Raw genomic sequence first — 13,359 nt, 5'->3', positions numbered from 1 at the left:
CAAATGGCAGAATTTCTCTGCCAGTCCAAATACAGCAATTTGCCTAAACATAATTAAACTGGTTTGGTGCAAACCTACACAGGCCTATGTAGATAAGAAAAAGATGAATACTGATTATTCCTATGCAGTATAGAGAAAAAATAACCTATGGTTAAATCACGTAATGTGATAGATCATATTTATTTATTTATTAAATAATGAAATCTGTTTATTATTTTTATATATCATGTAGCGCTAAATCCTGGTTTATTGTTTTCCTATTAAAATGTCATTGGTGGATGACATAAAGCAATGAGTCAAATTAAGAAAAAAAATTTGAATATTTTTCTGACAAGATTTTTTTAAGATTCAGAGGTAAATAACAATCATCTGATACAAGAAGTTGGTGAAACTGCATTCTGCCCTTTAGTCAGAATCTTTGATTAGCTCTATCCAGTGGTTTCTAGATCTGGCTGAAATGAAGTAGCTTTTTACAGACAGTATATGGAAACTTTGAGGGAGAGATTAAAAAAAGGCATTGACAGATCCTGATATCTGATTTATTGGGGTATTTAGCCATGTGCATAAGCACATGAACTGCATGGAGTTTATGTGCATGTGACATGTCACTGCATGTCACTGCATGTGAGAGGATTCATTTGCCTAAAGGATCTGGCTTAACTTGGAATGCACAATTTGGAAAGAAGATTCCGTGGACATAGACTGTGACCGTGGTCACAAGGGTTTTCAGGATGAAGAAGAGACGAGAATGTTGACTCCATGATCAGAAGGCTTGATTTATTATTTTATGATATATGTTACATCAAGACTATACTAAAAAACAATACAAAGGAAAAGGTTTCTTCAGAAGCTAGCTAAGCTAAGAATAGAAAAGAATGAATAACAAAGATCTGTGTCTCAGACACAGCAAGAGCCAGCTCTGCAATGAGTGGTCAGGAAATCCAAAGATCCACAGGAGACCAATCACAGGACTGCCTGTTGCATTCCACAGCAGCAGATAACCATTGTTTACTTTGGGTTGCTGAAACTGCAGCTTCTCACAAGGAAAAATCCTAAGAAAGGATTTTTCATGAAAGATGTCTGCGACACAGGAGCACCTGGAAGCTACTGCCAAGGACAAAAGTCTCACTCTTGCTGGTTTTGACACGGAGTTTTTGGTAGGATTTTGATCTACATCTACAGTCATCTACAGGAACTGGATTTTTTAGATACAAAGTGCCTTCAAGCAACATTTCTAAGCATAGTGGGCAAGGAAGTCCAGATACTAATGAGTTGTGGTTGGTTTTAACTCTGTGGAACATCTGCTACAATATCCCACAACGTGTTATTTTTGACTCTTTCAGGCGTTTAAAACTCAGGCTTATTCTTGTCAACACTTTTCTTTCCTCCCTTCAGAAATCTGCATGCCCAGGTACTCCATTCTTTCTCAGTTTGTTGACAAGCTACCTGTCAGACAATACTTGTCTCTTGACCCAGAGATGGGCAACTGTCACCATTAGGCCGGACGTGGCATACACACGTGATCAGGGTCCAAGAAGAAAAAAGTTTTCTTTATTCTGCGTGATCTCCAGCTTATACACTCTTAACCAAGCGTGATCTTAAGTCACTGACTACACCACAAGAACTTCTTATATCCATTGGTGCAAAGCAATTAACGTCAATAGAATTGGCAAAAGTTTTACAGAAATTTATAAGGCAAGTATACACATCTACTTAGGCACTAGTCTAGCTTACGAAAATTTCATCTCTCTTTTCTAACTGGTTTCCATGCTGACGGCCTTGTCTTCTTCCTTGCTATGGATACACTGAAAACCCATCAATTGGGATGTCTTCTATGAACTCAGCTTTGCTTGCAGGCCAGCTGTCAAGGCCCTCCATAGGTCAGCACGCACCCACGTGCTTGAGAAGTGACTGCAGCCTAAAATACTCCTGGAAATTTATTATCTTTGCTTCTTTTCCCCCCTAAATGGCATTGAAGAAGTGAGACTTTTCAGAACCAGCTAGCATGCCACCTAGAAGAAGCAGACTTTTGCTTTCAGTCAAAGCTTTTGGGACCAAAAGGCGCGTTTGCTTGGATTCCTTGGATGCCGCTTGGGTTGGCCCATTTTCTGAGTTCCCCTGGGATGCCTTGAGCACTGCCTTATGGACTGGGAGGACATTTTCTGCTGCTTTATGAGTGAGGAGAACTTCCCAGGCTTTTCTTTCGCATCAGCTGTACAGAAGGTTGCCTTGCTGGGCACAAGGAAGCCATAGAACAGCTGCTATTGTGAGGTCAAGGGAGCGGTGCCACGTCACGGTGCTGTCAGCACAGCGTTGCCCCGGTGCACGCAAGGCCTGCTTGTCCAGAGCGGCTCTTCTGCTGGCTCCCTGCAGGAGGATCCTTGTGCTCAAGGAGTTCTCAGCAGACGGCCTGCACCCCGAGAGGAGTCTGGGCTTTGCCTTGGCTGGCATCCAGTGTGCAAACCCGCACAGCGCTGCCAAAATGATCGGGCAGGTCTGTGCCGCGGTTTGCACGGTCTTTTCTGTTGTCTATTCTGGCTACTACCTGACCCAGCTGACTCGTAAGTAAAGGTTTCTCCTGGGGCTGGCATCACCCGGCTTTTGCTTGACTCTGCTCTTCATGCCGCAGCAGTGACCGGGTTTATTTGGGAACAAAATGGCCATGAAGATGCCACCGCTTTGGTCAATGTCCTGCCAGCAGCATCAGCTAAAAAGGGGGCATCTGTGTACTGGGGGGCGGGTGCAGAGTATTTGCCCTGCAACCTGCAGCGGTTGCCTTCCCTCCCCGAGAGAGTGCGCGGCACTGGAGTCTGTCATTTCCTGCGCTTGCTGCTTCAAGCAAGACAAGCTGCTGATTGCAGACTCGGAGGGGAGATGCTCAGAAGTACTGCTAGCAACTCAGTGGCTCTCTCCAGGAGCGAAGGAAAGCGCCTTTCGCTACAACATTGCCCCTTAGAGGCCTTGGCTGCGTGACTTGACCCTTTGATGGTGTGCCAAGACTGCGATTGCCTTGGCTCTGCAGCACAAAGTCCAGTGCAGGGAGGGTTTGCTGCTGAGCCCAGCAGCTGTTCCTGGGCTGCTTCAGCAGGGAGCTGCCACAGGGAAGGGGCCCTTTGGGGAAGCTCTGCTGGGCTACCATCTTCAGCCAAGGCATGGGAATTAGGGCATGCCATTTAAAAGAATCTACATCTAAAATGCAGGAAAGAGAAGAGGAAAATGCTGCTTGAGCTGTTGGGCACGAGGGAAGCTCAGAGTGTTGAAGAGCAAGGGGCATTTCCAGCAGCATGTTTCTATTTCTCTCTTGGCAAAAGAGGCCCAAATGTAGACAGAGCCTACTCTAGCGTCCTTGTTGTTCTCTTGCCTGCTGTGGGAAAGAGCTGTTGCTCCTGGAGGCCTGTTGGGAAAGGGAAATGCTCTGTGTTGGGACTGCCTTGTGCTGTGGGAGTGGCCAGCACAGGCACTTTTCTAAGGGCCTCTGGTTCCTTTTCCCTTGCTCGCTGCAGGTCACCTGACACGCGGATGGAGGCAAGCCTGGCCTTTGGTGAGTGGCAAAGGAAGCTGGGACGTTGCTGGCGTGTGACAATGGGGCGGCAATTCTGCCAGCTTGGCCTCTTGCAGTCCAGTGTGGAGTGCCAGTGTGGGAGGCTGAAAGAAAGGCCAAGTGCCCCGTGGCATCAGCAGTAGCAAAGGGAGCACTGGCTGTTTGCTGATTTTGCAGGGAAGAGCCTTTCAAGAGATGAAAGGCAAATGGGACAGCTGCAAGGCATCTTGCTGCTTCTAGGCAGCAGGGAAGCTCAAATGCACAGCAAGATGGGAGTAGCACCTCCTTCAGCCAACTTCCTGGGCTTTTCATGACTCAGAGTCCCACTTGTATCAAAGTCTACCATTTCCCCTTCTTCTGGGTCCTTTCCCAGCTCAACCGAAAGCAGCTCCTGAGGGATTGCCTTTTGCCCATCTCTCTCACTTCTGTCTGTCTGCAGGCCTTAACAGCAGGGTCAGCAGCTCCTCTGGCTGCCTCTGGCATTGAGGAAGAGGCTGAAGAGGAGCAAAGGAGCATCAAGCCTCCAGCTGCTCTCCCTGCACAGCCTGAGCTTGCAGAGCCGGTAAGTGGCAGTGAGCTTGGCACTGCCTTTGGTGCAGGGCCAGGCTTCCAGTTTTGGAGCAGCCCTTGTTGCTCGTGGCTGAAGATGCTGGCGGCTGTGTGCCTGCCGGGACCTAGTGCTGCTTCAGGCAAGCCAGGGAGCCCTGGCCAATGGGGTCTGAAGTTTGGCATATGAGCTGGAATGCTGAGAGGGCCCGAGAATGTCTCTTGGCATCAGACAGGAGGCAGCATTCAATGATACTCAGTGTAGCAGTCAGCCTGGTGTGCCCATTGTCAGTGCAGGCTGCCTGTGGTCAGCGGACGGAGCGGCCCAAAGACGCAGTTGCCGGCCTTGCAGGGGACCTGGCAGACACTGGCCCCTGGAAGGGACCTGCCCTCTCCGTGGACTAATTAGCTTCAGGCTGTGCTTCACTTCCAGCCGCTCAGAGCAGCCTTTGCAGAGGAGAATCCTTGGCAGCCCTACATTGTGAAGGGCGCGTGGGTCTGGGCAGGGCAGGAAGGCGTCTCCGAAGGGCCGCTCCCTAAAGGCTGCCATGGACAGGGGCAATGCGTGAAAAGGATCAGAGAAGGGCCATGCTGCGGGCTTCTGAGCAGACCACTGCATGCCAGTTGCGGGCTGATTTCATTGCCCAGGGAAAGACAGGAGGAGGAAAGCAACAAGGCTCTGGGGAACTGCTCTGATGCCTTTCTGGATCTTGGCAGCCCCATGGATCCCTTGTTGCCAGTGTCTTGCAGAAAAGCTGAAAACATGGAGCATGGAGGTGGCCCTGAGGGGCTGGATCCAAGTAGCCTTTGGGCTTTTGCCAAAGTTGCCTTTGAGAAGGGGACATGGGAAAGGCCCCAGCTGGAGAGGCCTGGCGGTGGCTGACAGCACCTTCCCAAGGCCTTGCTTTGGCCGTGCACTCGGCGGGGCATGTGTGCCAGGCACCCTTCTGACGGGCAATCCTTTCTGGTCCCAGCTCAACACAGGCTCTGCAATTCAACCTGGTGCCGCTGGACCAGCGTGGCCTGCAGCAGCCAGCTCGCCCCCCGCTGCTGGCACTTCCTGCAGCAGCGCAGCCCAGCAGCCCGAGATGAGGCAGGAGCAGGGCCGGAAGACACTGAGTAAGTCGGCTGCATTTCTTGTCTGCCAGAGCAGTGTGTTGTGTGCGTGTCTGGGTGTAGGCTGTGCCAGAAGTTGCCCCTCGCTCTCAGAGGCGCTTAGGCCTCTCGGCAGAAGCTGTTGTTGTGCTTTGAGGCAGCGCGGCAGCGCTCAGGGACTTCCTGCTGCCTGTGAGGGCGGCTGGGCCTGGCTTGGCTCTGCCTGGGCTGCCTTGTGTGCCAAAGACAAAAGCAGAGATTGTTTCTGCTTGAGCAGAAGGCTGGCACCTAGCAAGTGACTAGGCCCCAGGGAGCTCTCTGGCCCCAGCTGTTTTCGGGCTCCCGTTCTTACACCTCCTCTGGCTCAGACACTTTGCGGCCCTGGCAGTGGACCTGCCAGTGATGGTGGCTGTGACTGCAGAGGCTGCAAAGGCCCTTGGTGACCTCTTAGGGCCCTCTTCTTAAGGTCTCATCATTTTGGCTTATGGCATGGGATGCTGCGCTTGAAAGAAATCAAGGCCTTCTTGGAAAGGCCACCTGATGAAAGGTGGAGAAGATGGCCCTCCCACTTGCTGGTCTCAGCAGCTGGAAGCCAGGGGACCGCAAAGGGCCCAGAGCTGCCGGCAGCGGGGCTGCCTTTGGGAGGGTGTGGGGAGCGGCGTCTCTGTGTGCGAGTGAGCGCCCTGCGCTGCTTTTGTCTTTCAGGGAGCATTGTGAGTCCGGGCCAGCCAATGAGCAAATACACGGCATTTGAAGAACTGGGACGAGGGTAAGCGTGGCCTCAGCTCCTTTTACAAAAGCGTGGGCCAGGTCTTTGGCTGGTGCAATATCAAGCGTGAAGTCAGGCAAGCTCCAATCATGGTCAGGCTCTGGCTTTACCTCCTGTCGCCTGCCTGGACTGCTGGGGCAGAGCAATCCGAAGGCCTCATCAAAGAAAACTTGATGCTGGCATTGTCTTGCTTGCAGCAAGGAGGAGCAGGAGCTGGGAAGCCCTCTGCCCCTGCATCTTTCTGGCCTGAAAGAGCACCTTGCCATTCAAGAAATGTCAGATTCTCAAGGACAGTCTTCTGACTCTCATTGTTCTCACTCTTTTGACACACACATGCATGCACACCCGCACAAGGAGGACTGTTCCCCTTAGGTTTGGAAATGACCTGGCTGGGCGTGCGCCTTGGAGATTTCCAGCGGCCCTTGGTCTTCATGCTGCACCTTAGTGTTCCCTTGGACAGGCTGCCCCGCAGGGCAGAGGGCTCACGGGCCGACGTGCTGTTGGCCGAAGAGACGCCGCAGCCAGGCCTTTTCTAAGGAAGGCGTGCAGGCAGCCTGGGGAGATCTGCTGCCTAGGCTTGATTTCAGTGCCAAGGGATAAAGGGCTCTTTCTGCTGCTTTTGTCTTTCCAGGGGCTTTGGAGCTGTTTATAAAGCCCTTGACACCAGCAGCGGACAACAGGTAAAGTGCCAACAGCTCCATGCCATTTTGCAGCTCTGGAGCGCTTTCCCCGCTGCTGTGAGCCCTGCCTGGAGGTTTGGGTGGCAGCTCCATGTCTGCAGCAGAGGCTGTTCCTCTGAAGTACACTCTAGGCTCAGAGGGCAGAATGCATTTGGGATGGCCTTTGGTGCTTGTGCTAAGCTCTGCTGTCTAGTGACAAGGCCCTTTGGCCCAGCCCGCTGCCTCATTGCAGCAGCACTCGCTCCGTGCTGCTTGTCATCTCGAGCAGGGGGCGTCTTCTCAAGGTAAACGGTGGCCAATGTCATTTCAGGTGGCAATCAAGATCATGTCACTTGAGGAGGAGATGTCCGAGGAGCTGGCTGCCAATGAAATCCTGGCCATGAGGGACAACAGGATTCCCAATATCGTTACCTACTTAGACAGGTTGGCGTATTCTCCTGTCAATGCAGCTTTAGCTAGTGCAAGCCCGAAGAGACGATGCCCTTTGATCACTGGCAGAGAAGGGAGCTGCTGGTGATTTCTCTGCTGGTCTCCAGAGCGTGGCAGGAGGTGGAGCTGGTGATCATGAATCTCGTGTGGCACACGTAGCTTGGAGAGCAGTTGCAAAAACCTGGCTCGGGCCCTCAGCTGACTGAGGCTGTGCCCATTGCTGTCTCTCCATGCCGTGGTTTTCTTCTTTCAGCTACCTGGTGGATGCGGAGCTCTGGCTGGCCATGGAGTTCATGGACGGCGGCACCTTGTTTGATGTGCTCAGTGCAGTGTACCCAGAGGAAGGACAGATAGGCGCTGTCTGTCGGGAGGTGAGGGATCCCGCTTGTGCTTCCCCAAGCCTGCCCAGGATGCTACTTGCCAGCTGGAGGTTAAGGACAGCCGGGATTTCTTGCTCTCACCTTTCTTTTGCTGCTGCTGCTGCTGCTGTCACCACACACAGGAGAAGAGCGAGCATGGGAAGTGAACTGCCTGCCGCTGTCCCCGCACTCCTCAGGCTCTGTTCTTGCACTCTTCCATCCTGTGTGTCCTCTGGCGCTGGTGCTGCCTCACTCGCTTGGGTTCACTTGCTTCCTCTTCTTAGCTTTGCCTGGGAATGTTAGCCTGGAGCCTGTCTGTCTGTCCTACATTCCTTGCCATGGGAAGGCAGCATGCAGGCGGCAGAATTTCCAGCTAAGGCCAAAGAGCCGTCCTCAGCTGCAAAGGATAGCATTGCAGCCCGCATGGCGACGGATTCTGGAACAGCTCTAAGGTGCTGCTTCCTCCTCTGCTGCCACTAGGCTTCCCCAAAAATCTTTGCCGTGCCGCCTCCCAGCCAAAGGTGACGCGCTTCCTACCCAAGGCCGGCGGAACTTTTGGGAGCCCGGATGCCTTCGCTTGGAATCGAGAAAAAAACTTCCAAGAGTGTTGAAGCAGCAAGGTCTTCTTCGTGACAGCACCATGATGCTGTGCCCTCGCTCACAATTCCCTGAGAAAGCCGTCAATCCCGTTGAGCTCTTTCCTTTCTGGTGGGATGAAATCCCATCCTGTACGTTAACTTTCCCTCCCTCCTTTTTCTCTCTCAGTGCCTGCAAGGACTGCATTTCCTTCATTCCCGCCAAGTCATCCACAGAGACATCAAAAGCAACAACGTCCTTGTGGGCATGGATGGATCTGTCAAGTTGGGTGGGTATCCCTGCTGGGCTGCAGCATTTGCAGCACCTGCCGTGCGCTTGCATTTGGGTGACTGCCACTTGGGCAGAAGCGCCGCTTGGCCAGTGCGTGAATGGTGAGGGTGTTGTGGAAGTGGCCGATGCCTTCTTTGCCTGGCTCCAGGCACGTGGAAGGAGAGCTCAGCTGCTTTTTCAGCTCGATTCAGCATGGCCTGGTCAGGCTTGGAGTGGGCAATGGTTTTGGCCGCTTTGCCAGTGGGAGCTGGCTTTGACAGGCTTTGTTTTTGGCCTCAGGTGACTTTGGCCTCTGTGCTCAGCTCAGCCCTGAGCGCAGCAAGCGCAGCTCCAGCGTCGGCACTCCCAGCTGGATGGCACCGGAGGTGGTGAGAGGAGAAGCCTACGGCCCCAAAGTGGACATCTGGTCCCTGGGCATCATGGGGCTGGAAATGGTGGAAGGGGAAGCTCCTTACGAGCGGGAAGCCCGTCTCAGGGTAAGGTGCAGCTTAGCAAGAGGGCTCTGTGTGGAGAGAGCTGATGTGGCTAGCAAAGGAGCAGGTGCAGTGTCCTCTTGCATCCATGTGCTGTAGGTTTTTGAACTGATAGAAAGGAACGGGCCCCCAAAACTGCAGAACCCCAGGCACCACTCGGCTCTCCTGCGCGACTTCCTCCGCTGCTGCCTGCAGGCAGACGAGGACAGGCGCTGGTCTGCCCAGGAACTCCTGCAGGTAAGAAAAGCAAAGGGGCAAAAAGCCCTGTCAGCTGAGGACACCTGCATGAAGGCATGAGGAGGAGTGTGGGCCACGTGGCGCAGGCAGCTGCCAGCACAGGAAGGCGCAGGGGGACATGCTGCCCTCGGTGCTCTTTGTGTGTCTTCCTGGTAGCCAGGGAATCCTGCTTGAGCCCGTGAGGATGGGATCCTGGAAAGTAAGAGTTCCTTTCTTTGTTCTTTTTCCTCTGGGCAGCATCCCTTTGTTACCTCCGGCGATCCTGCCTCCAGCCTGGCTGCTCTGATCACCTCAGCCAAGCAAGTGCAGGAAGACTGGAGAGGAGACACCTGCGCCTGAGGAGGCCCTTATGCCCCGCCAGCCGAGAGGAGGGAAAAGGGGATGTGTCATCTTTGGGCAGAGCTCCAGCCATCCTCCGGGTATTAAGAGGAGCTGTGCCATAGATAGGAAATATGATTTTTTTTTTTCGTATTTGCTCAGTTTAGGTGTTTGGTTAGGTTAGGTAAGGTAAGGTAAGGTAAGGTTAGGTTAGGTTTGGTTAGATTAGGTTTGGTTAGATTAGGTTTGGTTAGGTGTGTGCTAGGTTCAATTTAAAGCTCTGTTGTTTTTTCTTTCTCAAAGAGATGAAAGTTTAAAAGAATTAGGAGATATAGGGATCAACATTTAAGGGCTATGGAACGTAGATAGCTTAGATAATAGAGGATTGTTTAGCTTAGAATAGAGTGTTGTTAATTTAAGGAAGCTCTGAGGTATCTTTGAAGTAGAAATGAAAGAATTGTCATAAGAAGAATTAAGCTGTGAGAGGAAAAGCTGGGCTGCAGCCGAACTGGAGCCTGCAGGCGCTCCAAGCTGTCAGCCTGAACAGACCACCTGCAGGACAGAAGGATGAAGATGGAGAAGTAGCGAGGGGATACTTTGTTTCAGCCCGAGTGAGAATAAAAGTCTAAAATATCCAGAGTGTTGTAAGACTCCCTTCCTTGCCAGGCTGTAGCTAAGTGGACGGTCCCCTTCAGAGGCCCAAAGAACATAGTGAGGTAAGCAGCTTTGCTTGCCTGAAGCGTGGAATGCCCGCGGGAAGCTGCCAGACTTGCGGGTAATGAACGCCAGGTAATGAGCTCCCATTCGGGACAACACCAGGAGGCAGATGTGCACTCCTTTCTGGGCCTCTTGTCGTGAAGATGTCAGGGTGATCAGCGGGAATGACCATTTTGTTCCCAGCCTCCTCTCACTATGTCACCTATGGGATGGAATGGCATTCTCATAGCGGCAGCTGGCCCTTCCTCCCTGCTTCTCTTTTCCCCCCTTTTCAGCCCAGAGCCCCAGGGACCATCTGGGCCAGCCTGATCCCCCACGGCTGTGTGCAACCACCAGGGCCTCCTGCACAGCCCCATTGCCACTCTGCTGCCTCCTTGGCCTTTTCCCACATCTGGGCCAGCCTGCTCTTGCCAGCTCTTGGGCACACACACACACAGCATACCGCACCTGTCAAGGAGCAATTTGATGCAGGAGCCCCTGCTAAGCACGGCTCACCAGCCCGGCACTTTTCCCACCGAGCTGTGGCTCCATTTGCACTCCATCTGCAGGGATACCCACTGTGAGGGACCGCTCAGGGACTGGATGCTCCCTGACTGGTGCCCACAGGCCTGATTTCCACGCCTCCCCATTCCTCCTAGCCCTAAGGCTGCCTCAGCCTTCTAAACACAATTTTTCTTACTCTAATGCCTTCCTGTGCTTTACTTCATACTCTAAGCAGGAGTACACAGTTTTGATTGTCTTTATTCTAGAATTAAGAACAATAAGTTGGAAGTGCTGCTAGAGTTTGTCATTTTGAACTTGAAGCAACTGCAAAAAGTAGAGAAGCTTTCGCTGCAGCTTTTCAGTTAATTTGAAGTCTCCTTCCTCTTCACTCAGTTTCAGCATATCTGTTGATTTTCCTCTGCTGTCATCTTTTAAGCTTCATCACTTGTCTATGGATCTGTAAAAAACCCCTGTCAACCCAGCGCAAATTTACTAGCCTTTGTATTTTTCCTCCTCTGGAAAAGCTGAAGCTCCTGTGATCTTCTCCTGTGATCTAGACTTTGATTCCCATCTTGGCTCTGGCTAAGAGCAGAACAAATGGAATTTATTACCTGCTAGTAAGATCTGCTAGCAAAGGTCGCAGTTAGAGCTAAGCATAAGGCTTCTCTCCCTCCGCCGAATACACATCTTTGTGTCTAGGCCTGGCGATTTCCAGGAGCACCTGGAAGCTACTGCCAAGGACAAAAGTCTCACTCTTGCTGGTTTTGACACGGAGTTTTTGGTAGGATTTTGATCTACATCTACAGTCATCTACAGGAACTGGATTTTTAGATACAAAGTGCCTTCAAGCAACATTTCTAAGCATAGTGAGCAAGGAAGTCCAGATACTAATGAGTTGTGGTTGGTTTTAACTCTGTGGAACATCTGCTACAATATCCCACAACGTGTTATTTTTGACTCTTTCAGGCGTTTAAAACTCAGGCTAATTCTTGTCAACACTTTTCTTTCCTCCCTTCAGAAATCTGCATGCCCAGGACTTGTGTTTCCTACTTCATCCTGGGTCACTTAATTTGAAAAGTTTTAGACTTGGATTTTCAACAGTGAATTGTCATTGGCCCAGACTTCAAATTCTCTCAGCACATTCATATTTTCAACATGAAAGTTTTTATACTCCAAAATAGTATCTTTCACAGAATTTTCGTAAAAAAAGAAATGGGTGAAGAGCCCTCCACTTAATGCTTTTGCTTCATGAAAATTCCATATTGATCCAGAATAAAGTGGATTTATCTGGATACTCCTGGAAACTCCATGCCTTCTTTCTCCCCTTCTGTAGGAGCACTGGCGGGTGGGACGGTCGGGACGGACGGAGACGAGAGATCTCTGCAGCCAGGCCGTGGAACCTGCGGCTCATTGCAAAGGGCCTGGGTGCAGGGCCCTGCTTGGAGCTGCCAGGCACAGCTCGGAGCAGGCCCGAGAGAAGAGAGGGGCAGAGAGGATGAGAGGGGGAGAGAGTAAGAGGGGAAGAGTGTAAGAGAGCGAGGTTCCCGCTACAATACAATAAATCTTCTTCTCTGTTGAATATTCTAATTCTCACTAACCAATCTAGTCCAAGATACAAATCCTATAGCATTTACATCCAGCCTGTAAGAATCATTACCTTACCATACTGTGTTACATTTTCAACCCTAAAAACTCCTCTTTGGACCCCTTCTGCTGAGCTAGTAGGGTCTGCTCTGAACCTTGGACCTGCCTGCAAGCAGAGGGAATTGTTTCCTCAAAAGGGGATTACCTTCAGTTGGGCCACACCATTGTTTTCCAGTTGTTCACTAACTAAGGTATCTCAAAGCTTGCTTTCATTTCAATCTTGCTTATAGTTTCTATAGTCTCAAAATCTTTTGCCAGACAATCATATTTATAAGGCTTTCCTGTTTCATCTTCCCCAATACCCTTCCTTTCCTCAAGACAAGGAATACCAACGTGTTTGTTTGAAGATCATGCATTTAGTAATGCAAGTTATTAAAATCATCTGATCTGGAATCCCTTCCCCACTTCAAAACCCACACACTTCATTTTTGACTCCAGCTGCTGCAGACCTAGACATCTCTTTCACCTGCTTTCTCTCTTGTAATTGACCAGTCCTTTCTCTCTTTGACTACTGATTTGGTCAAATAAAACTAAAATGCAATGATCCCTTGAAACATGGTGCTCTAGTCAGCATATTTCCTATTTTCCCATTTATTAGGCAACAAGACTTCATTCTGACAGGTAATAAATACAGACCTTCAGCTTTAAGAGGCAGAGGACATGAATTCCATTCAAATGGGCTCCTTCATATTTACTTTCTCTTCAGAATGACTCATGAACCGTTTCAAGTTTGGATAAGCAATTAATGCATCAGTGACTAACACACAAGGAAGAGATGATTGTGAGCAAGCAAATAATGGCTTGCTTAGCCACACAGCAGGCTCTGCACTTTTGAAAGAGAATTTCATTACATTTTGTGAGTTTTAAAGAAGCAAACGGAGAACAAGAGTCTCTATATGTTTGGAAGTATCATATATAATTCTGCAAGTGTTCATGTGAGAATCTACAGAGTATTCTGCTTAATGATACATGTAGTTGTGCAGTTTTTTTATTTGTTCATGGGTATGTTTGTGTAAATAACCACATGGAAAGGAATTTTTCTTACATCTTGCAGGAATATTTAAATGGGATGAATATTCATGCTCTAAGCTCTGTGGGCTGTGGCAAGAACACTAATGCCTATATAGCAAGGTTTCCTTTTACAAAACTCTTTTTTCCTACTCCTTTCCAACTTGTTCCCTGCTCTCCTTGGGTCAGCAGA

The 13,359-nt window shown here is 50.4% G+C and overlaps 1 protein-coding gene across 1 annotated transcript; it reads left to right on the top strand.

Moving 5' to 3' along the window:
- Positions 1-2,482: 2,482 nt before the first annotated feature.
- LOC139605355 (serine/threonine-protein kinase PAK 3-like) lies at positions 2,483-9,335 on the top strand. The gene is made up of 13 exons (XM_071456695.1): positions 2,483-2,561; positions 3,504-3,541; positions 3,981-4,107; positions 4,166-4,177; positions 5,072-5,206; positions 5,888-5,951; positions 6,583-6,631; positions 6,942-7,054; positions 7,314-7,431; positions 8,185-8,284; positions 8,566-8,762; positions 8,859-8,996; positions 9,234-9,335. The coding sequence occupies exons 1-13, from the start codon at positions 2,483-2,485 to the stop codon at positions 9,333-9,335; spliced, it is 1,272 nt and encodes a 423-aa protein (XP_071312796.1).
- The last annotated feature ends 4,024 nt before the right edge of the window (positions 9,336-13,359 follow it).

The sequence above is a fragment of the Agelaius tricolor genome, unplaced genomic scaffold (genome assembly GCF_023055355.1).
Source record: "Agelaius tricolor isolate 1412-34295 unplaced genomic scaffold, bAgeTri1.0.p SCAF_65, whole genome shotgun sequence".
NCBI classification, from domain to species: Eukaryota; Metazoa; Chordata; class Aves; order Passeriformes; family Icteridae; genus Agelaius; species Agelaius tricolor.
Note: the sequence above shows the minus strand (reverse complement) of the source record. Positions and strands in the feature narration are given on the sequence as shown.